This window comes from Ostrea edulis, chromosome 6 (genome assembly GCF_947568905.1).
Source record: "Ostrea edulis chromosome 6, xbOstEdul1.1, whole genome shotgun sequence".
In the NCBI taxonomy this organism is placed as follows: Eukaryota; Metazoa; Mollusca; class Bivalvia; order Ostreida; family Ostreidae; genus Ostrea; species Ostrea edulis.
Window position 1 is genome coordinate 88,033,939 of NC_079169.1, and position 27,525 is coordinate 88,061,463.

Consider the following 27,525-nt stretch of genomic DNA (forward strand, 5'->3'; position numbering starts at 1 on the left):
TTGAAGAGTTACCTGCCCTTCCTAAAAATAAGAAAAATCTAATTTTCTAAGAATGTGTGCGGTAAATAATTAATTTTATTTCATAAGGAGAAAGTGTATGTAAATTTTTACCGAAAGATTTGTGAAAATATAATTTCTTTTAAAAATATTTTCATTAAACATGCTCTACCAATAGATTTCAAAGTTAATTTCTAGGGGAAATCAATCAAGTAGTAATCAAAATTTTGACATTTTTTTATTTGATATTTGAACCCTTTAAAATGATACTATGATTATACAAAATCCCCACCATTGATTTACTAGATATATGGTTGTTATACACTGAATACCTTAATTACTGTATATTATTATATACATCTATAACAAGATGTGTTTGTGAAACACAAATGCCCCCGATAAGGGTCAATTCCGAAGATGGCCAAGGTCACAAGGACAAATATCTTGGTACAAGTAGAAAGATCTTGTCACAAGAGATGCTCATGTACAATATGAAAGCTCTAATATTTACCATTTAGAAGTTATGACCAATGTTAATTTTTCAAAAAGTAGATCAAATGTCAAGGTCAAAAAGTTTAGTACCAACGGAAAGGTCTTCTTACAAGGAATACTCATGTGAGATATCAAAGCTCTAGCACTTACTGTTCAAAAGTTATTAGCAAGGTTAAAGTTTTCAAAAAGTAAGTCAAATTCTAAGGTCAAAGGGTCAAAAATGTTGGTACCCACGAAAGGGTCTTGCCACAAGGAATACTCATGTGAAATATCAAAGCTCTATCACTTACTGTTCAAAAGTTATTAGCAAGGTTAAAGTTTCAGACAGAATTACAGAATGACAGACAGGACAAAAACAATATCCCCCCCCCCCCCCCCCCCCCCAATCTTCGATCTCGGGGGCATAAAAATACATGCAATATCTATAAAAACATTCTTCACAAATCTTCTCAAGAACAACCACAGTACAATACATTAATATGTTTATTCTCCTAAAGTGTACAGGGCCTCTGTGGCCGAGTGGTTAGAGCATCACGCTCAAAATCACATGGCCTCTCACCTCTGTCGGCGTGGGTTCGAATCCCGCTCCTGCCGGTAAGTGAGAAAGTTTCCCAGTTTACTTTTGGAAGGTCGGTGGTCTCTTCCCAGGTACATTGTATCTGGGTTCTCTCTTCCACCAATAAAAACTGGGCGCCACCAGATAACTGAAAAATTGTTGCGTGTGGCATATTAGAAAACATCAATCAATCAATCAATCCTATAGTGTACATGGACATTTGTTCACACCAGGAGTGTTGGTGGGGCCATTTGTGGGGAAACTATGGGTTTCAGCATGTCAAATGAATGCATGTACTGCAAGTCTTATTTCCCCATTCCAATTATATCCATTGTTTTAAGGCAGGGTTTTGGAATTTTTCACTGGAGATGTCGCCATTGCCAGTGAAGGGCTGCAAAATTTAGGCCTATGCTCGACGCTTACGGCCTTTGAACAGGGAGGGATCTTTTTTGTGTCATACCTGCTTTACACAGGGCCTCAGTTTTTGTGGTCTCATTTAAGGACTGCCCCATTTCGTTGCCTCTTATGACAAGTAAGGGGTACTGAGGACCTATTCTAACCCAGATCCCAACAAGATGTAGAATTGAAAGTGTAGGTTACATCAGTGTAATCCTGCCTCCATCCATAAGGTGTTGTGAATTTATAGCACACGTACCATATCTATTCCTCCATAAAGATATTTTATATAATTAATGAGATATCTTCTATTTTTAATAAGATATCTCATGTAATTTACAGTTTATAAGAGATCTCATAAAATATACAAGATATCTTATAAACTTTTATTAGAAGATATCTCATGTTTATTAGATATCTTGTATATCAAACAAGATATCTTATAAAGTTTATGAGATATCTTTTTAAAGAATAGAAGATATCTTATAAATTTATTTTTATAAGATATCTTATAAAACATATAAGATATCTTATAAACTATATCAGATATCTTGTAAAATATATATCTTATAAATTTTCCTTTTTAAGATATCTTATAAAGTTTATAAGATATCTTATAAAATATATTATATCTTATAAAGTTTATGAGATATAAAGAAAAAAATACTCGGTATCCCATATATTTTATAAGATATCTTATAAAGGATATAAAATATCTCATAAATTTATGAATCTTTAAAGAGGAATAAATGTAAAAACGGCGCACCATATGAATTTACCCATACTACATATCCAGCTTCCCATAACCATACTACAACAGCACAATATTCACGTTGTAAATTTATACCTATATTTCATGAAATATTACATGTACACATTACTTAATGGTGTAAAATGCATACAGTTTGAAGATTTCTACACAATACACTACAGGAACATATCACTGAGCGTCTCTGACAGATTCCTGATCATACTTCCGAGACAACAGCAGGGTTTCTAGAGTCTACCTTTCCATTCACACCCTGACAGTCGCAATGTTGAAGTCTTACGGACTTTAAAAGTTCTAAAACATTCTACTTCTATGTAAAATATACTATCAAAGAATACAATTATACAGTCAAAATCCTTTTCCTCCTTAAAAACCAAATACTGTATACAGCCTTATTTTCACTGCGTTAAATTTTTGTTAGTTTAACTGCAGGTCAAAATCTTGAAATCAAAACTACAATGAACATAACCTAACAGTTTCATTTATATAGATTAAAAATGTCCAGTGAAATTAAAATTGTGTGAAAACATATACTTGCACAAGAAATAAAGAATGAAATTAAGGCTGGATGCATTATCCATCAGTTTTCTTGTCCAACAATACGAACACGTGAAATGAAACAGAGTATATATATCTTTTTCTCTTAATACATCTTTCACTTAACATTCTATCAATATAGATTGGAAAATGTTTCATTCAATTCTACATCTGGTCTAGAAACCAAAAAATAAAATCACCGATCCTGATTAGAATTGTACAGATATGAACATCCAAAGGTTTGATATCAGTAAGTCGTACCAATTAATGGTGACGTACCATGAACTATACATACAGAATATCCCTGAGATAAACTTGCTACTAAATGTAAAGATACAATCAAAACCAGAATGTCTCTTCGTGCACACCATAACTACATTAGGCTCTAATGAGTAAAAACCCTTTCAATATCTAGTGTAAAATGTACTCGTTAAGACAACAACAACAACAAAAAAACCCCCATAAAATACTGATAAAATCTTGTCGTTATTCAACATTCCTTGTTGTTGTTTTTAAATTGGCTAAAATACACACTCCGATGTATTGCAAAATATCTTCCTGAGGATTGTTCCAAAACAATTCTTGAAATCAATGAAAAATGTCTGTTCCTGCATAATGCCAAAACTGTATGGAAACATGAAGAAGCACCTTCTATTTAATGTTGAGAAAAAAAGTCTTATAAATACATGATAACAAATTGATATGTACTTGTATCAAATGTTGCTGCCATTTCAGGAGATCGTTAAGAAAAATGACCAATTCTTGGAACAGGGGAAAAGAGTTTTTCCGGGCCATATTCACACCATGAAAAAAAGTCTACGTCGAGGGAGAAATATACTGCAGCAATATAGCTCTATAAAAAGGAATTTTCTCCAAATTTAATCAAGTCCCAGCACTGAAATAATGAGCACTATTCTGACATAAATATATACAAAGAAATTCAAACCTTTCCCCAATTATTTTGAGATTTCAATCAAATTTACTTGTGTAAAAATCAAAGAACCACAGCACATCACTGAAATCATGGAACATCAACATGTGCCCTCCAACACCACATACCCGCTATGGAGGGCATTCTAGGGGGCAGAATAAACGGAGAAAGTACACTGGGGGACAATATGGGGATAGGATAATTGTTTCTTCAGGTTACACAACATGAGCAAGTATATGGAATACAAATTATGAATTGCTTTTGTAGAGTATTTCGAAACAACAATTTTCACCGGATAATCATTGCACACATACCTAATTCACATTGATGTATTCATAATTACTTTCACTTTGTTCTCGCTAAATTCTTAAGTGTGTGCTATGTATCACATCAACATCTCTGTAGTTACACAACATACATGCACATGAAACGGTTTAAAATTTTTTTCCTTCAAATTTGAAAGACATCAATTTCTCGGCCACATCAAATATAGAAATCCTCTGATATATATAATTAATTTACATACATACTATCATTCCAGAAACGGTGTGTAATTTAATGTAGAAAATCATGTGAAAATAACACTATCACTCACCGATTGGTCGTACAGTATAAAATAAAAATGAGTTTGGATGACCATGCTGTCATTCTTTCAACATGACTCATCATTGAGAACAATAATTACCGGTATATCTGCTACATTGAAATCTTTGAAAAAGCCTCACCAAAAATTTTGCTGCTTGCTTCATCAAGCCAAGTGGCTCACTGTTATTGGAACAATAGTACATATGTATGTATATATATATATATATATATATATTTCTCTTACATTACATATACACTGTGCATGTAAATTAATGGGGAAGGTTTCAACATACCAGTACTTATTTCCTGTACATCAGTGGATAAAAAAACAATATATAACAAGTATCTATCATCACCACCTTTCAAGAAAAACCATAACATTATACATAGGTATGTCTAAATCCATACACAATATATATATTCATCCACATATGATACTAATACGACATGTATATACAATTCACTCCATGAATTTTTCAAGTCTTAATCTAAATGACATCTAAACGATATTATCAAAATAACCAATGCTATTGCATTTGTAAATGTAATATAACACCATTGACACCGGCTTTGAAAAAAAAAGAAGGTTTTTCAAAGATGATTTGAAATGCAGTATTGTTTTAACGGTTCTAATGATACAATAAATCAACTTTATTGCAATATAACACTACGAAGATAAAACAGAGCTAAATATAGAACACGCAACACCGGCTACACATGTTGGATTTTGAATGGAGATTAAGGTCTTGATCTTTTTTGTAGAAGGAGTTGCTTTAAGGAATTAGCCTCTTCTCTCAAAGTGCCAACTTGGGCTCGGAGAATGGCATTTTCTTTTTCAAGAAAACTGGCCCTGATGGCAATTTCATCCTCCCGTGCTTTGCGAGCGTCTCTTGATTTTTTTGCAGCCATATTATTTCGTTTCCTGCGTTCAAAATACTTGTTGTCTTTCTGTTCCGAAGGAATGGGCTTTTTCTCACTTCTTGGTCGCTTTTGTGTTTGTTGCACTGCTGCTAATGCCCGAGCCAGTGTGGGGGATGATGCTGATGCTGCCGCAGCTGCTGAAAACAAAGAATATCGTATATAGCACAAAATAATTGTATATAGCACAGTGAAAATCGTATAAAGCACAGAAAATTGTAAATACCACAGAAAATCGAATATACCAGAACAGAAAATCGTATATTATAGCACAGAAAATTGTACAGCATATGCAAAACATAGCTGCAATAATGTAGCTCTCTCTGATTTTTTTTTATTTTGACATTTTCCCTAAAAAAATTGGAGAGGACTACATTTATATTGCAGCTGCAAGTTAAACACACTTCTAGCTATTAAAGTGCTGGGGACCAACAATTTTGATTCCTTATAAACACAATTCTTTTATATCCAATAAGTTCATGATACATTTCAAAACTACATGAAATGAAAATCACTTCACTGTAAGTGTGAATTCATTGTAAGCATGTTCACTATAACCGTGTTTCACTGTAAGTGTGAATTCATTGAAAGCGTGTTCACTGTAACTGTGTTTTACTGTAAGTGTGAATTCATTATAAGTGTGTTCACTATAACCGTGTTTCACTGTAAGTGTGAATTCATTGAAAGCGTGTTCACTGTAACTGTGTTTTACTGTAAGTGTGAATTCATTATAAGTGTGTTCACTATAACCGTGTTTCACTGTAAGTGTGAATTCATTATAAGCGTGTTCACTGTAACTGTGTTTTACTGTAAGTGTGAATTCATTATAAGTGTGTTCACTATAACCGTGTTTCACTGTAAGTGTGAATTCATTATGAGTGTGTTTACTGTTACTGTGTTTTATTGTAAGTGTGCATTCATTGTAAGCGTGTTCACTGTAACCATGTTTTACTGTAAGTGTGAATTCATTATAAGCGTGTTCACTGTAACCATGTTTCACTGTAAGTGTGAATTCTTTGTAAGCATGCTTAATGTAATTCATTATAAGCGTGTTCACTGTAACCGTGTTTCACTGTAAGTGTGAATTCATTATAAGTGTGTTTGCTGTAACTGTGTTTTACTGTACAAAGCGCAGATAATTATATAAATGTACATATAAAATGTACAAAAACCTTATTATAACTGAATAAACCACCAAAATAATACATAACACTTAAAGCATTTATACTGAAATATGATGAACTCAATAATCGATAACATATGTAATTTTTCGGTGGAGCACTAATCTTGGTGATAGATCTACAAACTAGATCTTGTTCAAAAATTAAATTGCCAAATTTTACCTTTCTTAATCTCTTAAATTTTTCATCAACCAAAACTAACCACTATAGTATTTCTTTGTTTAATTTCATGAATGTTGAATTGGAATGATTGATTTTTATAAAATTGTATATTATCATTCAGTTGGATTGAATATAAACTGTAACATGGTGTTTGTTTCTGAGACTACTACTATCAAACAGTGCACAGTATCTACACACTGACTAATCAACGCATTGTATAATACTCCCCGAGAAGCAAAGCTGACAGGGCCGTAAGTAGGGTTCTAAATCAGGGGAGGCAGGGGATTGGGGGCCGCCGATTGACTTTACGACTGAAAATGACACTTTTTAAATCCCAATTTATCATGTTTGTGTTTCATTTGTACTATGTAAAGAATCGTAATATGGTGTCAAAGACAAAGGTGCTTGTCTTCATTTTAAACATATATCCTATAATATAACATTTATATAATTTTATTTTCTTTTTTGCCAAAAAATCAGACGAGGCAGTTGCCTCGTCTGCCTCATCGGCAGTTACGGCCCTGGCTGATGAAGACCAAACATTTCTAACTTCATCTCAGTAGGCGTGTCACATTCGTGCACACTAAACATGTGAATTCTGCAGACAAATTACGGCTTATATATAGCATGCAATTATAACATGACAATTCCTTGATACAAAAAGCCTACTAAGGGCACTAGAAGAAGATACTAGCTGTGCTTGAACTCCATGTAAATTAAAACAATCACGCACAAGTTACATGTAAGTAATATCAGACTAAGATGTCAGCACATTATGAAGCCTGCAGTGAATTACACCACCCCATCACATTCACTGGCTGCGAGTTACACAAAGAGACACAGAAGCTTGGGTTTTTTATTTCAATGCCCTTATGATAAACTCTACACAGAATTAGCAGTGGTGGTATGTTGAATATCAGAACCCATTCGATCAGACGGAGTGATAAGATTGCCAGGTGCTTGTCGTACATTCTCCGTACATTCTCCTACTTCTCGCTCTCAGACCTGCACTTCATCATATCATTGAACTCTGACACCATCCACACACACAAGTCAATCAGACTGACAAAGATTTCAGGAACTACTAAATAATGGCAAATTCATATATATAATTTGAATGTCCAGCTTTTTTTCTTTAAGGTGTTGATCGATTATTCAATTTCACTAATATTGTTCAATAATTATTTTAAAATAGATAGATGAATTAAGAATTTGTAATATTCTGTACATCAAACAAAATGCATTTTGGTAATATGATATACATTTTCCATAGTGAATTTCATCATTGATCACAAACATTGTTCAACAATTATTTCAGAATAGGTGAATTAAGAATTTGTAATATTCTGTACAACAAACAAAATGCATTTTGGCAAAATGATATATATTTTGCATAGTGAATTTCTTCCAGGAATGTGAAACCAGTACATCCCTTGAGGTCTGGTATAGAATGGTATGATGTTGAGTCATTTAACAGTGTGTGAACGCTACATTACTGGCAGACATTTTTTTCTGGATGTACACTAGCTGTAAGTTCAAAGCGTAATTCTCTAAAGTATGCGAGGAATGACCAAATTGCAAACATGGTAACAACCTTCTCAGTTAAGGGGGGGGGGGGGGGGGTTGATAAAACTGTAACACGTACATCTCAAAGTACTGTTGCGGTATGCAGATTTGTTCTTATCATTATGATGTCTGGTAAAACCATTTGAGTGAAACTTGGGCCATAAAACAAAACATTTATTGCTCATATTTTGTTCTCTACACAATATCTATGCCCTTCCCCAATATCACCACGCAAAAAAAAAAAAACAACCCCAAACTATCACACATTACTCCATAGAAAAAATTTGGCAGAAAAACTAGATAAGTTACTACAGAGTAGGACATCATGATAATTGCACATGAATGAAAATAATTAGCGGGAAGTTACAGATCCTATAACTAAGGAAACCTACGTCAAAAACAACACGCAAGCCAGCGATCACATAACCGGGGGAATGCGCAGAAATGATGATGTCATTCCAGACATATCCAGTAATTAATGGACATTGTCATAATTAATTAAAATACTGCTAGTCTAATTATTTCAATGATAAATCATCTTCACCCAATATTTTTGAAGATGTGGTGTAATCAAGCTCTCTAAGTATTATTGCATATTTATAAAAGGGTATTAACAGTCATTTTGTAACGAAAAATTTAATTCAATGAAAATTAATAGTTCTATATTAATATATATATTTCAGTAATAACCCCCCTATTTTATTATTTCAAACACTTTTTAACCTCAAAACAGGCAAATGAATGTGAAATTTTGGTGATTAAATAATTATTGTCTTACAAGACAATGATTCTTCCTTTTATATCTCTTGACACTAAAAGCAGTTATCTAACATCGTTTTATTAGGTTTCTCTTCTTTTTGTACAAAATAAAAGTTTTTATTAGTCATTTTATTCCTCATTCCAATGCCATAGAGAGAATGGTTGCCACCACTTTCACAGCTTGAATTCCCCTTTAACTATACTATTGCAATTGATTTGGATTTTGTTTAGTTAATTTGCCATTACATGGATTTGAGATGTTGTGCCCATTAAAGATTTCCAAATAATCATCTAGTTCACATTAAAAACTGCTTGCATCTTAACTCACCTAAAAGTGATACTGAAAACCAGTCATTTTCTATAATAAAAATCAGAGGTACTTTTAACAAATACTATTTCCCCCTATATTTCAATGACAACTTGTGAATCCAAGCATGTACAACTGTATCTAATAAGAAATCTGCAACTAAACCTGCATTACAATATCTAAGATATTTTACATATAATACACTATTCAGTATAATAAGAATGATTCACATGCCTATATGAAGGCCTAATCAGTACCATTGCAACTAGTCCCTCTTAAAAGATCGTTTTAATGGAGATTTTGATTTCAATACCCCAATAAGAATCAATTTCTCCCCAGGTGAAAAGACTCAGTGAAAGCTGGTGAGATAAGGTTACATCATGTAAAGCTCTGAAAACAACAAAGGAATAAAAGACGGGTGTTAGCACCCTTATAACAAGGGGCCGGACAGCTATATATTGTCTTACATAATGCTCCTCTATGGATAGTACCACTGGGGTATTGCCACAATGTTGATATTAGTTACTGTCTGGTTTGCATGTCTGGAAGTTAATCAGTGTAATACTAAAAATCTAATAAGGGTCCGACAGGAATCCGGTTTGGTGACTTAAGTATATTCATGCTGATTTCATATGCTGGAGTTCTTAATTTTGAAACTAAGCTTATTTATGGGGGAATTCTTACACACTCTGTGCAGTATACTTAAGAGAGACATTAATATACAATTTGTTTCTGCCATTCACAAAAAATAATAACCTCCCTATTTTCATAATCTTAAAAATACTTTTTTAACCTTTTTCTTATTTCACGAATCAGACATAATAATTATTGACCTTCTATATGTATTAAACCTGCATGCTCAATCAGCCGGGTAAAATCTAGAAAGGTCATCTAGAAAGGTCATTCAAATGGAGAGGAAGAACATGCTGACTAAATAAAAGGAACAGGATAAAGTGTAAATATTGTAGCAACACAGGAGTGTATGTATAAATGACTCGCATTACCTAGGCCTTGAAACTGCATGTAAGGATTAAGATAGCTGGATGACATCGGTCCTGACTGATAATTGTTTGTGTGTAATCCTGTGTTCTGTCCCATGTAACCATGACTCATTGAGGGTCCCCCTACCATGGAGGGTCCCGACGTGGAACAAGGTCCCTGGGGGATTCCCCCTGAAGGCATATACCCACCGCCTCCCAATCCATCCATCATGTACGCATCACTAAAGTTAGGGTCCATACTCAATTTTCCATAGCCTCCTTCCAGGTTCATTTTATGAAGCCGAGATTCGGTGGGCTTGTTAGGGTCACAGAAGAACTGTTGATAACTACTTGGACTGTCTCGTCCAAGTTTACCGCTGTCAAAACATTGAGTGTTACCGTAGGAAGCCATTCACTGCTACCATCAGTAAGCAAGTCTTCAAAGTTCGTAATCTATCAATATTTTTTCCCCCAAATTTCCACAAAAATGAAGTTTTTATAAAGTCCTTTTTTCCCTCTTTTGCACAATAGTTTCTATGTAGATTTCAGCTCAAACTGTGTACTAAAAATGTTGACGGTCTTTGAAAATGAACGAGAGTCAGCTAAATCTTCATAATCCTTCCTCCCCCCAAAAAAGTAAGAATTAAATCTATTATGTCAATTTCTGTAAAATTCTTACTGAGCGGTCAATAGAAGGTAACAGCCAATAAAAGTGATGTAATGGTCCTGGTCGACAACAATGACACCACCTATATCTGTTGGATAAGTATTAGAACTCGGTGACATAACAAATCTGTAAACTGCTATAATCCACCGGATAGCACTAGGCAGTGAAGTAAAAAAAAACCCAAACTAAGTCCTTTTAAAGTCACAGCCTCTCTTCCATAACAAGAAATCACAACTAGTAATCAAAAGTACCGCACACATTTTAAACGAGCTCAGTAATCACATGATCTTGGCCAAGGTAAAAAAAAAAGTCCTCCTCACTCGTATTGGAAACAGCACCGAGCAGTTGCCCCCGGGGTACATAGGTGCAAGTATCTATCTTTGCTTCCACAGTTATTGGCTGGTCACTTCCTGGGTACCTGACAGCCTGCTTGGCCTGTGATCTGCTGTGTACTGTCCTCAGGCTGTCACTACCTGCCCACTTAGTATTACATCACACTGACCAGTTGCTACTTCCTATACATCAATGCAGGAGAATCTCACCATGACTGTCGTCAACCTTCAGCCTTACATCCCGGACATGGTATCCTTCTTCAATTCTCCCCCCACCACACTGACCAGGACACAGTCACAGTGAATTATCTCCGCTGGTCATCTTATCTCCCCAACTGACCACCAGTAGTACTAATTCATCACTACGCTATCTTTGTTTACTACTGATGTACTGAGGTTGCCTTGACTATCAATATTCAGTGTTAATACTTAACACATCAGAATTACATTCGACACTACACCAGATAAAGAAAAAAAAGAATCAAAATCATCAATCAACTTCACAGGAAGATCATTACTACTGTAACAATCCGCTGGACTTCATTGGATACTGGTGTCAAACCAAAGGACTGAGAAAATGTAAAAGTTTCTTTAATACACATCAAAGTAGGGTGGTCAGATTATATCAAGCTAATGACTGTTGTACTAATCATGCTAATAGGTGATTTCACCTGAACGGTAGGTACTCCTACATGACAGTTATGATGTATCATGTTGCCTCTGGTAACCTTTTGCAAGTTTCAATAAAATTCCGGGTGTCTTACATCATGTGTATATCGATACCTGCTGGATAACAACGAGTGTTTTGTTCCTCAATCAGGAAGACAATCATTGGATTATCTCCAATCTACCTGGACAGATGATTTTCTCATCCATCTTGGTATTATCACAGACTTATCATGATCATTATCGGGGGGGGGGGGGGGGGGGGGGGGGGGGGGGGGGGGGGGGGTTGGGGGGGGGGTTGATGTAGTCTAGAAATTGTAATTTCATTGACTGTTATAATTAATTAATATATATAAATCACATTTATTCCATAAAATCATAAATCTACAAAAATAATTCTTAATTTGAAAATATAACAATTCCCTTCAGATTGTTAAACACACACCCTTTCTGTTTTACACAGAAATGAATTTGTATAGTGTATCAATATATTTTTGCTATTATTCAAAATATACTATTAAGAAAAAGAACACCCAATACGATACATGTAATCTTGTAATACAACTTTCCAATGTTGATATTGAACCTTATAAGGTCCTCCCGCCAAATGACACCTGAGTTACGACAATAATGTGTAAAAAATGCCAAGTCAGTTCATTGAGCTCCTGCATACCACTTTTTAGTTCTCTTTTATCACCTGCATTGTCATGAAACCAATCACAGATACATGATACATTCTGCAAGGTGTCTCTGCAGATTTCTTGAGCCAGTGTATCTTCAGAAGAGGTAAAACTGCTATTCAGTGCAGTAGGAGATAAAATGGTCATATATGACACTCGATACAATAACACATCATAATTTCACACACAAATAACTATAAATTTTCTGGGCTCAGGACATCTTTGGCCACGACACCATGCACACTTGAGCCGCTATCTGCTTCACTTGATGAATGTTTGATTGCAGGTTGTACTGGGCTATTACTATACTGCCATAACAGCAAGTAAGAAAACGATGCAGCACTTAACATTAAATTGTAAGTACTTATATCACACAGCTCATCAACACACAATACCGATCGCATAAAACAATGGTCAAGGTGGTTAACCAACTTATTGTTCTAACCGCAAATATGAACTTCAATCTATAATTGGAATAATATTTTTAATTAGACACCACTATTATCCACTCCGTATTTACATCATCAAATGGGAGCTAAATGACTGGTGATAATCTGTAGCAATTGGTCACATTGTACACCAGTTCCTCAAACTTTGCTACAGTTTTCCTTTTCTCTGTCATCATCATCATCACCCCATGGGTCGACCAATATCCAGACATAGTTGTGGTGGGGTGAATCATGTTCTGACTCCTCGTACAGTTACACAACAGCCACACAGAGTGTATGTACCCCGGTCAATCGTGACTGTCCCCTCTCTGTGAACTCGGACCATCAGACACCAGATGGCAAAACCTTTTTTGTGCATCCATTACAACATATGATGATATACATGTGTTACGGCATTCAATGGAGATCTGAGGTGAGATCTGCCATGCGTGCAGCCAGCCAGATACCTGGAAGGGGGCCCACTAGTGTGGACACTACCCGTAATACTGCATGGAAATAAAAAGGAACCGACAACAACAACATGTAAAACCAGACATAGGGGTGATAAATAGTCAGCATTACGGCATCCATGCACTTTATTCACCAAAATAGTCTAGCAATTTACTGCATGAGAAGTTTAACACCCGAGTGCACCTCCAAAACCAGTGCAACTACCATTAATTTTAAAACTATACTCATTGCACTTTTGTAAAAATTTTGATAATATAAAAGTAATTCAGAATTGTTCAGTTATGATTTTAGTCATAATCAATAATCACTGCTGAGTGCTGACATAAAACTGGGGCTTTTTTCAGATATTAAACGGAAGGAAACCAGAAGCCCTGTGTATTGGAGTTCAAATCGAAAACTGTGTGCTGTTTCCATGAACGACTTCACACCTATTGAATAATCTATTAATTGAAAAAAAAAGAAAGAAAAATTCTGTTGGTTGCATGGACATTTTCTCATGTGATAATACTTATACAAACACTGTTCAAAATTTCAGGACTCCCAACTTTTAACGGTTTAGAAATTTCACTTCATATCTCTATATAATTCACGATTTATATTTCCCTCTTCACTGTTTTCCAGATGATTAAAAATGATCAGCAATTAAACTTTTATCAATCAAATAAAGATGCTTTCAATCTAATCTTTACACCACTCTTCGATCCATATAAAAATTATTTACAATTAGTCATATTGTTATGTATAGACAATCAATCTGTATGTATATTTTTCACACTAAAAAAAGAATGCTACTTGAAGAATGATACTTTTAAGCTATTCACTTTCTTCACAGCATTACGTAAGCAACACATTCTGTAAATTCAAATGTAAACATACATTTTATGTTATGTTTGATTTGAAAGATTTATAATCATTTGTTTTATAACATGCACACACATACTTTAATTACAGGATATGTTTATTGTCTCTGAGACATTATAAAGAAAGGACACCATACTTACCTTTACAGAATAAACAGGTTATTATTTGTGATTTTGTAAAACACTGCTCGAAGTCAGAAATATCTCTTGCTCGTTAAGATCATTCATATTACCCTTACAGAGAATTGAAGATCTTGAGATTAAAGAAATAAGAAATCAGTTTTATTTATAGCGTAGATTACTGAACTTGAATCATTCCATTGTGTTGTAAAGAGAAAATAAGGGTTGACTATCAATGTGTCAATAAATTGGACTTGCATTAGTGCACTTTCATACATTCGATGAAAACACTGTACATTATTGAGTATTTACAACATAATGAAACATAACATTACCTCAATTCACACTTGAATTTTGAGCACGAAAGGTGATGCACTACTGCAATTCATTTGTTCTCTATAGAAGCTTCCAGTAATCTTAACAAAAATCATGTTTTGTCAAAATGATTAATGCCTATACAATTAATTTTTAAGCATCATGTTATTGAGATATTATAAAGATAACGTAAATTTCTCTTCTCCAGACAAAGAATTTAGACACTAAACAGGGGTAAAAAAATAGATTCAGTTTTATATACCATTGTGCGTTTTGATAAAGTTTATCATATATATGTACTTTATGGTAGCTTCAATTAATTTTACACAAAACAGGAATGAACATTATTTACAGCAAGTGATAATTTTAATGTTGCCCGAGTATAACAAGGCAAATTTGTCAAAATGACACCATTTAAGCATTATAGTGGATAAAATTTATACATATGATATTGTAAACCTTCTATATCATATGTATTTATTAGATTATGTGTGCAAGTAAGAATTAAAACGGAGAAAATTATATTCTATTCACTTATTTTGAGATTATATGTATATTTTCAAAAACGAATACCACCGAATCATTCACTTCATACATTACACTTCTTTGTATATGCAAATATCTTACCATTCTACACTCACATGTGATATTTCCTTTGTGCAAAAATCATGATATTTTAAGTCTCTCTCTTGTCTCTGTTAATTCAATCTTACCACCTAAGCTAATGAAGAGACAAAAATATCTGTTATAAATAACTTCAGCCACACAAAATATACATGGTTATACAAATCGTAGTCATATTTGGACACATAATATGGAGCATAATGCATTACCACCATGTTCAAGGTCAAGGGGCATAACTCTTGCAAATCCATTGATATTCAAATGCTACACCAGAGAAATTTGATGTGGATGAAAAATGGAGGATATGTACAACAGTATTTTGAAATTGAAACTTTTAAATTTACTTTATTTTAGTCAAAAAATGCAGTTTTAGAAGAAAGTAATCTGGAAAAAATTGAAACCTCCTGCTGGACCTGAACCCGTCTGCGATCTTCAGTTGAGCAGCTGAGAGGCTACTATTCCTACTGAGCTGCTCGGGTAGACAATGAACTTTGAAATGAATGAACAAATATTGCTGATATTTAAATTTTCTATCCTGGTTTAAAAGGATGTTGGTTATCATGACGATGTAGAATATCTCCTTATTAAAGTTACCATTTGTGATTAAATTAAAAATCTCTCTCTTGACAACAAAGCATGTTTATTGAGGGTGTCCTCAAAATATCTAGGAGAGAATACATACATTATTGTAGAGGCAAAAAAAAGTACAATATACGGATACCTACAAAAGTCTATCCCACACTCTCTTTGAAATTGTGCAAAAAAAGTTTTTGAGAGAGATTATCAGTAGGGACATGATGTCCCCACACCACTTGTCCCCCACTAATGTAAACATTTGTATCTTGTATAAATCTTTCACATTCTGTGGGTCACATTTATGGGGAGTATCTTGTATAAATCTTTTACATTCTATGGGTCACATTTATGGGGAGTATCTTGTATAGATCTTTCACATTCTGTGGGTCACATTTATGGGGAGTATCTTGTATAAACCTTTCACATTCTGTGGGTCATGTTTATGGGGAGTATCTTGTATAAATCTTTCACATTCTGTGGGTCACAATTATGGGGCTTTTATAATGTGATTTTACAGTTTACAATGGAGCACTGTTTGTATATTAACTTATACCCTGGTTTTTTTGGGCTTGAAATGACACTGGGATTAGGAGACCTGTCAATGTAGGACCTAGGGAGTGGATCTGTAAGTTTTATAATGACTTAGGGAGTGGATCTGTAAGGTTTGTAATGACTTTGGGAGTGGACCTGTAAAGTTTATAATGACTTAGGGAGTGGATCTGTAAGGTTTGTAATAACTTAGGGAGTGGATCTGTAAAGTTTGTAATGATTTAGGGAATGGACCTTTAAGATTTATAATGACTTAGGGAGTGGATCTATAAAGTTTATAATGACTTAGGGAGTGGATCTGTATGGTTTATAATGACTTAGGGAGTGGATCTGTAAGGTTTATAATGACTTGGGGAGTGGATCTGTAAAGTTTATAATGACTTGGGGAGTGGACCTGTTAAGTTTATAATGACTTAGGAGTGGATCTGTAAGGTTTATAATGACTTGGGGAGTGGACCTGTTAAGTTTATAATGACTTAGGAGTGGATCTGAAAGGTTTATAATGACTTAGGGAGTGGATCTGTAAGGTTTATAATGACTTAGGGAGTGGATCTGTAAGGTTTGTAATGACTTAGGGAGTGGATCTGTAAGGTTTGTAATGACTTAGGGTTTAGGGAGTGGATCTATAAGGTTTATAATGACTTAGGGAGTGGATCTGTAAGGTTTATAATGACTTAGGGAGTGGATCTGTAAGGTTTATAATGACTTAGGGAGTGGATCTTTAAGGTTTATAATGACTTAGGGAGTGGATCTGTAAGGTTTATAATGACTTAGGGATTAGGGAGTGGATTTGTAAGGTTTATAATGACTTAGGGAGTGGATCTGTAAGGTTTATAATGACTTAGGGAGTGGATCTATAAAGTTTATAATGACTTAGGGAGTGGATCTGTAAGGTTTATAATGACTTAGGGATTAGGGAGTGGATTTGTAAGGTTTATAATGACTTAGGGAGTGGATCTGTAAGGTTTATAATGACTTAGGGAGTGGATCTGTAAGGTTTGTAATGACTTAGGGAGTGGATCTGTAAGGTTTATAATGACTTAGGGAGTGGATCTATAAAGTTTATAATGACTTAGGGAGTGGATCTGTATGGTTTGTAATGACTTAGGGAGTGGAACTGTAAGGTTTGTAATGATTTAGGGAGTGGAACTGTAAGGTTTATAATGACTTAGGGAGTGGATCTATAAAGTTTATAATGACTTAGGGAGTGGATCTGTATGATTGGTAATGACCTAGGGAGTGGAACTGTGAGGTTTGTAATGACTTAGGGAGTGGATCTGTAAGGTTTGTAATGATTTAGGGAGTGGAACTGTAAGGTTTATAATGACTTAGGGAATGGATCTGTAAGGTTTATAATGACTTAGGGAGTGTATCTGTAAGGTTTGTAATGACTTAGGGAGTGGATCTGTAAGGTTTGTAATGACTTAGGGAGTGGACCTGTAAGGTTTATAATGACTTAGGGATTAGGGAGTGGATGTGTAAGGTTTGTAATGACTTAGGGAGTGGATCTGTAAGGTTTGTAATGACTTAGGGAGTGTATCTGTAAGGTTTGTAATGACTTAGGGAGTGGATGTGTAAGGTTTGTAATGACTTACGGAGTGGAACTGTAAGGTTTATAATGACTTAGGGTTTAGGGAGTGGATGTATAAGGTTTATAATGACTTATGGAGTGGATCTGTATGGTTTATAATGACTTAGGGAGTGGATCTGTAAGGTTTGTAATGATTTAGGGAGTGGAACTGTAAGGTTTATAATGACTTAGGGAGTGGATGTATAAGGTTTGTAATGACTTAGGGAGTGGATGTATAAGGTTTGTAATGACTTAGGGAGTGGATGTGTAAGGTTTGTAATGACTTAGGGAGTGGAACTGTAAGGTTTATAATGACTTAGGGAGTGGATGTGTAAGGTTTATAATGACTTAGGGAGTGGATGTGTAAGGTTTATAATGACTTAGGGAGTGGATGTGTAAGGTTTATAATGACTTAGGGAGTGGATCTGTATGGTTTATAATGACTTAGGGAGTGGATGTGTAAGGTTTATAATGACTTAGGGAGTGGATCTGTAAAGTTTGTAATGACTTAGGGAGTGGAACTGTAAGGTTTATAATGACTTAGGGAGTGGATGTGTAAGGTTTATAATGACTTAGGGAGTGGATGTGTAAGGTTTATAATGACTTAGGGAGTGGATGTGTAAGGTTTATAATGACTTAGGGAGTGGAACTGTAAGGTTTATAATGACTTAGGGAGTGGATCTGTAAAGTTTGTAATGACTTAGGGAGTGGAACTGTAAGGTTTATAATGACTTAGGGAGTGGATCTGTAAGGTTTATAATGACTTAGGGAGTGGATCTGTAAGGTTTGTAATGACTTAGGGAGTGGATCTGTAAGGTTTATAATGACTTAGGGAGTGGATCTGTAAGGTTTATAATGACTTAGGGAGTGGATCTGTAAGGTTTATAATGACTTAGGGAGTGGATCTATAAAGTTTATAATGACTAAGAGAGTGGATCTGTATGGTTTATAATGACTTAGGGAGTGGATCTGTAAGGTTTGTAATGACTTAGGAAGTGTATCTGTAAGGTTTATAATGACTTAGGGAGTGGATCTGTAAGGTTTGTAATGACTTAGGGAGTGGATCTGTAAGGTTTGTAATGACTTGGGGATTAGGGAGTGGATCTGTAAGGTTTATAATGACTTAGGGAGTGGATCTGTAAGGTTTATAATGACTTAGGGAGTGGATCTGTATGGTTTGTAATGACTAAGGGAGTGGAACTGTAAGGTTTGTAATGACTTAGGGAGTCGATCTGTAAGGTTTATAATGATTTAGGGAGTGGATCTGTAAGGTTTATAATGACTTAGGGAGTTGATCTGTAAGGTTTATAATGACTTAGGGAGTGGATCTGTAAGGTTTATAATGACTTAGGGAGTGGATCTGTAAGGTTTATAATGACTTAGGGAGTGGATCTGTAAGGTTTATAATGACTTAGGGAGTGGATCTATAAAGTTTATAATGACTTAGGGAGTGGATCTGTATGGTTTATAATGACTTAGGGAGTGGATCTGTAAGGTTTGTAATGACTTAGGAAGTGTATCTGTAAGGTTTATAATGACTTAGGGAGTGGATCTGTAAGGTTTGTAATGACTTAGGGAGTGGATCTGTAAGGTTTGTAATGACTTAGGGAGTGGATCTGTAAGGTTTATAATGACTTAGGGAGTGGATCTATAAAGTTTATAATGACTTAGGGAGTGGATCTGTATGGTTTGTAATGACTTAGGGAGTGGAACTGTAAGGTTTGTAATGACTTAGGGAGTGGATCTGTAAGGTTTGTAATGATTTAGGGAGTGGAACTGTAAGGTTTATAATGACTTAGGGAGTGGATCTGTAAGGTTTATAATGACTTAGGGAGTGGATCTGTAAGGTTTGTAATGACTTAGGGAGTGGATCTGTAAGGTTTGTAATGACTTAGGGAGTGGATCTATAAAGTTTATAATGACTTAGGGAGTGGATCTGTATGGTTGGTAATGACTTAGGGAGTGGATCTGTAAGGTTTATAATGACTTAGGGAGTGGATCTGTAAGGTTTGTAATGACTAAGGGATTAGGGAATGGATCTGTAAGGTTTATAATGACTTAGGGAGTGGATCTGTAAGGTTTATAATGACTTAGGGAGTGGATCTGTATGGTTTGTAATGACTTAGGGAGTGGAACTGTAAGGTTTGTAATGACTTAGGGAGTGGATCTGTAAGGTTTGTAATGATTTAGGGAGTGGAACTGTAAGGTTTATAATGACTTAGGGAGTGGATCTGTAAGGTTTATAATGACTTAGGGAGTGGATCTGTAAGGTTTATAATGACTTAGGGAGTGGATCTGTAAGGTTTGTAATGATTTAGGGAGTGGAACTGTAAGGTTTGTAATGACTTACGGAGTGGATCTGTAAGGTTTGTAATGACTTACGGAGTGGATCTGTAAGGTTTGTAATGACTTAGGGAGTGGATCTGTAAGGTTTATAATGACTTAGGGAGTGGATGTGTAAGGTTGGTAATGACTTAGGGAGTGGATCTGTAAGGTTTGTAATGACTTAAGGAGTGGATCTGTAAGGTTTGTAATGACTTAGGGATTAGGGAGTGGATCTATAAGGTTTATAATGACTTAGGGAGTGGATCTATAAGGTTTATAATGACTTAGGGAGTGGATCTGTAAGGTTGGTAATGACTTACGGAGTGGATCTGTAAGGTTTGTAATGACTTAGGGAGTGGATCTGTAAGGTTTGTAATGACTTAGGGAGTGGATCCGTAAGGTTTATAATGACTTAGGGAGTGGATCTGTAAGGTTTGTAATGACTTAGGGAGTGGATCTGTAAGGTTTATAATGACTTAGGGAGTGGATCTGTAAGGTTTGTAATGACTTAGGGAGTGGATCTGTAAGGTTTATAATGACTTAGGGAGTGGATCTGTAAGGTTTGTAATGACTTAGGGAGTGGATCTGTAAGGTTTGTGATGACTTAGGGATTAGGGAGTGGATCTGTAAGGTTTATAATGACTTAGGGAGTGGATCTGTAAGGTTTATAATGACTTAGGGAGTGGATCTGTAAGGTTTGTAATGACTTAGGGATTAGGGAGTGGATCTGTAAGGTTTGTAATGACTTAGGGATTAGGGAGTGGATCTGTATGGTTTGTAATGACTTAGGGATTAGGGAGTGGATCTGTAAGGTTTATAATGACTTAGGGAGTCGATCTGTAAGGTTTATAATGACTTAGGGAGTGGATCTGTAAGGTTTGTAATGACTTAGGGATTAGGGAGTGGATCTGTAAGGTTTATAATGACTTAGGGAGTGGATCTGTAAGGTTTATAATGACTTAGGGAGTGGATCTGTAAGGTTTATAATGACTTAGGGAGTGGATCTTTAAGGTTTATAATGACTTAGGGAGTGGATCTGTAAGGTTTATAATGACTTAGGGAGTGGATCTGTAAGGTTTGTAATGACTTAGGGAGTGGATCTGTAAGGTTTGTAATGACTTAGGGAGTGGATCTGTAAGGTTTATAATGACTTAGGGAGTGGATCTGTAAGGTTTGTAATGACTTAGGGAGTGGATCTGTAAGGTTTATAATGACTTAGGGAGTGGATCTGTAAGGTTTATAATGACTTAGGGAGTGGATCTGTACGGTTTATAATGACTTAGGGAGTGGACTGTGTAGGGCTTACAATGATTTGGAGAGTGCATCTATAGATGTTGGGCTCGTACGGATTCAGAAGTAGAACTGTTTCAAACAAGGAGCAGAGTATAAGCTCTCTGTGACACGGTCTTGTGAGCTAACCCCTGCAGTAGGGGATATTCGGGTAATTTCAGACACTTTTTCTGTCTTTGAACTTTGAACCGATGACATTATTACAACATCTGCAACTGGTTATTCATACCTGTTTATTTCACTCATATTTATTTTTACAGGAAGTCAAAGAAATGGCATTGGAAAAAAAATCTGTTTAGCTTTCAAAAGGTATATGCAATTTGACATTTACATCTTTATTCAGATAAATATTTTGTATATTTTGAGAACTGTCCAAAATTACCTGTCTGTCTGAAATTACCTTTAATATCCCCTACAATTTTCCTCTTATTTGAAAAACTGAGCAAGAGGACAAACAAAGGCAGCTCTTTCAGCAAAGATCTTTATCAATAGAAAGTCAAAATACATCCCTTATCTTAAATGATGTACTAGGGTAATCTGTAAAGGTCATAGACAGCCCTTAATTTTTAATAAAAATAAAAATGTCATTCAATAAAATAAACATCATTTCTTTCATATCTTTCATCTTTTTTCAAAATGTTAAAACAAAAACTTTAATTGTTAAATGTATTTATCTCAGATCTGAATGAGAAGGAATCGGGACCCGGAGCAACAGAAAAATCGCACAAGACAACCCTCGTACAAGCCCCACAGACATGACAAAATCGCAGAAGACAACCCTTGTACACGCCCCACAGACATGACAAAATCACACGAGACAACCCTTGTACACGCCCCACAGACATGACAAAATCGCACAAGACAACCCTTGTACACGCCCCACAGACATGACAAAATCACACGAGACAACCCTGGTACACGCCCCACAGACATGACAAAATCACACGGAACAACCCTTGTACACGCCCCACAGACATGACAAAATCACACGAGTCAACCCTCGTACACGCCTCACAGACATGACAAAATCACATGAGACAACCCTCGTACACGCCCCACAGACATGACAAAATCACACGAGACAACCCTGGTACACGCCCCACAGACATGACAAAATCACACGGAACAACCCTTGTACACGCCCCACAGACATGACAAAATCACACGAGACAACCCTCGTACACGCCCCACAGACATGACAAAATCACACAAGACAACCCTCGTACATGCCTCACAGACATGACAAAATCACACGAGACAACCCTCGTACACGCCCCACAGACATGACAAAATCGCACGAGACAACCCTTGTACACGCCCCACAGACATGAACACCAACAAGGTACCTACCATGTCCATAGATTGCTGCGCTGTGCTCATAAACGGAGGCCTCGTACGCATTTGACACTGCTGCCCGAGCCTGAGAGATGCTCTTTTCGGACAGTCTCCTCACGGGCACTGGTTTGGCCAGGTGCTGCTGAGAGGAGGTATTCCCATCACCAGGACTCCCTGAGTGGGCAAGAAGCAAGACAATCATTCAATGGCCATTTTTAAAAAAAAAATGTATCATGGAATGTGAAATTCGGGGCTAAATGAGAAGTTAAAAACTGAGGAAATAGTGGAGGGGAAAGGAATTTTCTTATTTTTCTTTATTGGTATTTTTGAGCATACACTATAGTCAAAATGCGTTATCATCTAGTCATGGAATTTAGTTTTATTCGTTACACAGCGAGAACAAGAAATTTGAATGGTATCTTTCACATTCCTGATATGCCTCAGTATGATTATCATGAACTTCATTTTGTGTTATATTCAGTGACATGCAAAGAACTGAACAATTGTGACATTAAAAAAGAACATCCCAATAACCCAAAACTTTCAAGCTTTGTAAATTACCTGGAGGAGTAGGGGGAAGACCTTTTTCGGGTTTGAGGGCATAGTTCACGGTTGACTGAGTGTGTGGTTCAAATAGCCCCGCGGCTGCTGTGGTGGCGACATTGATTCCTGCTAGGCCGCTTGATCGACTTTGGCTTGACATCGCATGCATTGTCTGGGCAGCAATCTCCTCGGCTGTTGAATACTGATCCTGATAAAACCCAGGGCCATGAGGCTTGTTTCTATGTTCATCTTCAAAGAAAAATCAAGTACTTCACTACAAATCTTCCTGGGGAAAATGGCAGCGTTATGCCGTTATAGAGACTCAAAGGACATGAAGAAGGTGGAAAGCGTTGATCAATTTAGCAACTCCAACTCGATCAAAGGAGCTACTCTGACTCAATCAATTGAACTACCACGACTCGATTAATTGGGCTACTCTGACTCGATTAATTGAGCTACTCCGACTCGATTGAGCTACTCTGACTCGATTGAGCTACTCCGACTCAATTGAGTAAGAAAGCGTCCTGTCTTTGAATTAGAACATAACCTTGAAAATGTTATTCCAATAAACAGATAAATAAGCTTTGACTCGATTGAGCTACTCCGACTCGATTGAGCTACTCCGACTCGATTAATTGAGCTACTCCGACTCGATTAATTGAACTACTCCAACTTGCTTAATTGCGCTACTCCGACTCGATTGAGCTACTCCAACTCGATTGAGTAAGAAAGCGTCCTGTCTTTGAATTAGAACATAACCTTGAAAATGTTATTCCAATAAACAGATAAATAAGCTTCGACTCTAAAACGACAGTAATGATTTGCTTCAGAAACATATACATTTAATACAAAGTGATCACTTCATCTTTATAAACATAAGGACAAATAAAATAATATGTGTGTTTCCAGTTCTCCGACCTACCTGGAAAAAAACCTTTTATAATGACAATAAAAGACATATCCCAAAATTCCGGAATTGTTCGGTGTTTTTCACTATTTTTACACTAAGCTGAATCTGCGTCACGGTTATAAAATGCTTGAAATCTTCAAACAATTTACACGTCCATTGGTTTTAAGCGTCTTGACGATTTTGTCATTTACCAAGACGGTGTTGCCAAGCTCCAGTTTTGCTATAAAATTATTGAAATGTGACCACTCAGCTGATTCAGAAAAGAAATATGTGAGTTGTTTCCCTGACAAAACTCCAGTTACAGACATAATGACAGAATTGCCAAATTTTACTTTTTGAGATTGAATAAAAAGTTTTCAGTAAAATAAAATGTTTTACCTACCTACCTACCTGGACTTAAAATCTCCTGGTAATAGGAAACACACATATTATTTTATTTGGCCTAAACAAGCATTCAGTAGGCATTGCATAGCAATATATTTATATTTCCAAAGTTTTTGCCTTGGATAGCTCTAAAAATTGTACTGATAACCATTTTCTCATGAATGCAAACAATGTGCGTATGAATACAGGTAAATGTAGTCTATTTATTTTAACTGCTCAGCTGGGAATTCCAACAGCAATCAAAGTAGAAAGTAATTGTAGAAATAAACTTCATTTTTGAAAATACATGAGGGTATGAACTGCAAAACTTCATGTCGGCGTATATTTTATGAAGCACCAACGGGTTTCATATAGTATGCCGACATGAAGTGTCACAGTTCAGTGAGTTCATGCCCTCATGTATCGAGTATATTCATTTCTTAATTATATCCCCCACTGGTCACAAGTCTAAGGGTCATGACAAATGTCAAATTTAATCAGAAACATATATATGGAACCCGCTAAATAAAGAGTATTATACAGATTCAGATAAACAGAGCAAAATATTCAGTCAAATGTGAAACCAGATTTTACAATTTTTGTTAAAGCCAAACATGACTTTTTCCTATGTGTTAGACAACCATAAATTTCAAATTTCAGTTTCTTATGTTAAAGCATAGTGGAGAAAAGCAATCAGCACAAATTCCCATACATCTTGCAATGATGAAACTTGAACTTATTCATCAGTAAATCTTGTGTATATCAAATTTCAGCTTCATAAATCAAAGCATGATGAAAAAGTCTGGAAAACTAAGATATGCAACAGATGGACAAGCAGACAGATAGAAAACTAGTAGTCAAATTCGGTGAAGATGGTAGGCCATCAAAAGGTCAAAATATTCAACATTATTTTGGGGTTAAATATCTCTCTATTAGATAAAAATATATGACAGAAAATATCAAAGGTGCACAAAAACTGGTGCTGAAATCATACTTCCTGCAAGAAATAATCATTATGTACTTTCATAAACATATTAAAACCCCTTCTCATTAAATGCTATTCTATGCTTCTAGTAGCACTTTTGACACATGCATTAATTAAACAACTTTAAATTGATTAATACACTTGGTGTAGCATTGTTCTATGTTTTTGACAGTCGATCTTGTCTTCATCTTAATTGTCCTCATCTGAGCACACCGAAGATAAAACATATATAACACAATTTCATCTCAATAAATCCACTTCTGTGACTTCACATTCGCTTGTCATCCTGTTCTTAGCTATATTTATTCAGGATTTGGAATATGATATACTATATGTTCATGTCTTCAGTCTAGCCTTTCATGAAGTGTGAGTCACGTCGAACAGACACATACAAGTTTTCATTAAATACAGTCCTTAATTATAAAAACATTTACATAATATGTATATGTGTATTTAATCAATGACATATCCTGAGTTTATTAATTCATGAAATTTTTGTCTAGCACAAACTTTGGGTGCATCCTCAACAATTATCACATATTCTTATCAACACAATGAAGATGCTCAGACAATAATACCATGGGATGACATATTTGTCTTCGTTTGTCAACAACTTAATTATAATTAAATCAGCATTATTTGTCATAAATTGTTTAAAGATAAATTCCCAATGGTAATCGTAAAATGAAGTTTCTGACTTTGTCAACAAAGAAATAGGTATCATCATACACAGTCAATCTTTAATTGTTTTTGTTTTCTTCAAGATTCTAAAATTCAATTTAAATTTCTTTTGCTCTATGATAGTGATTCTTTGAAAACCCGTAAACTTCTGATTGTGAACGAAATAACACAGAAAAACCCGCCTATCCAGTCCCATCTGAATGTATGTATACATATAGGTAAACACCTTTGTATTACTTCATAATAACGCGCACCTTGCAACACTTCTTAAACGCACACGACTTAATTGCATCCTTTAAGTACTCTTTCTAATTAACCTATGAACTCTGTAATATATATAAACCCTGTCGAATTTTGTGTATCTGTTGCGTAAATTTGTGTGTTATATAATGGTCAGTAACTAATGTTTACTGTCCATGATTCAATATGGCCGCCGGACTGGTCAAGCCAAGGACAGCGCATGGTAAATCTCCTATTGTATTTTCACCTTACCGAAATTCTGAGATGCCGCTCGCTCATGGTACAGCTGCGATATTAAGCCACTGTCAATCCCGGGTGGAAAGTCGCAGAATCCCCCGTCGGCCATCGTCGAAAACGTCGAAAAGTTGATCTATAATTTCATAAACCTGAAAATAGTTGACCAGTTACGTCATTGTAAACAGAGCTGCGCAATAGGACGATTCCATTAATAGACAATGTTCAGATGAGGGACGCGGTATCTGTCAAATGCTGATACAATTGATCAATGCAAAATTTCATAATTTGATAATTATATCTTACAGATTTATGAAGAATAAGATATATATAATAGACAGAACGATAATAGACTCCCCCGTTACGCTTGTTGCGTATACTGATATACTGACCAGTCACGTGACATTATCATATCTGGCATTTTCCCACAGTCTATGAAAGAATAATATTTTAGTGTATATTTCGAATACATTTCCGGATTAGGACCAACATGATTGGTGTCACTTATTCAGCGCTAGCTTCCTTATTATTTTCGAGCAATTTACGTTTACTTGATTTCTTCTAAATATTGTCCTTTAGATATTCCTCCGACTTTGATTTCATTTACATACTTTTAAAACCCTGA

At 35.5% G+C, this 27,525-nt stretch overlaps 1 protein-coding gene across 4 annotated transcripts; it reads right to left on the reverse strand.

Annotated features, from left to right (window-relative positions):
* Window positions 1–2,268: 2,268 nt before the first annotated feature.
* On the reverse strand, window positions 2,269–27,079 carry LOC125645929 (hepatic leukemia factor-like). 4 transcript variants are annotated; one of them, XM_048871951.2, is made up of 4 exons: window positions 26,919–27,064; window positions 23,506–23,736; window positions 22,960–23,118; window positions 2,269–5,321 (listed from the first exon to the last, which is right to left on the reverse strand). In XM_048871951.2, the coding sequence occupies exons 1-4, from the start codon at window positions 27,010–27,012 to the stop codon at window positions 5,002–5,004; spliced, it is 804 nt and encodes a 267-aa protein (XP_048727908.2). In that variant the 5' UTR covers window positions 27,013–27,064; the 3' UTR covers window positions 2,269–5,001. The 4 variants fall into 4 exon arrangements, with proteins under 4 accessions (XP_048727908.2, XP_055998511.1, XP_055998510.1 ...); XM_056142536.1 differs by lacking the exon at window positions 22,960–23,118 and having other exon boundaries at window positions 26,919–27,079; XM_056142535.1 differs by lacking the exons at window positions 22,960–23,118; window positions 23,506–23,736; window positions 26,919–27,064 and adding an exon at window positions 10,161–11,971 and having other exon boundaries at window positions 2,269–5,318.
* Window positions 27,080–27,525: the final 446 nt, after the last annotated feature.

Bases quoted from the DNA above. Each gene is read 5' to 3' on its own strand.
- LOC125645929 (XM_048871951.2), bottom strand. From the start codon at position 27,012: ATGGCCGACGGGGGATTCTGCGACTTTCCACCCGGGATTGACAGTGGC. The intron at 23,119-23,505 runs GTAATTTACAAA...TTGCCCACTCAG, and splicing joins TCTTCCCCCTACTCCTCCAG to GGAGTCCTGGTGATGGGAAT. The intron at 5,322-22,959 runs GTAGGTACCTTG...CTTTGTTTTCAG, and splicing joins CGCAGCAATCTATGGACATG to CAGCTGCGGCAGCATCAGCA.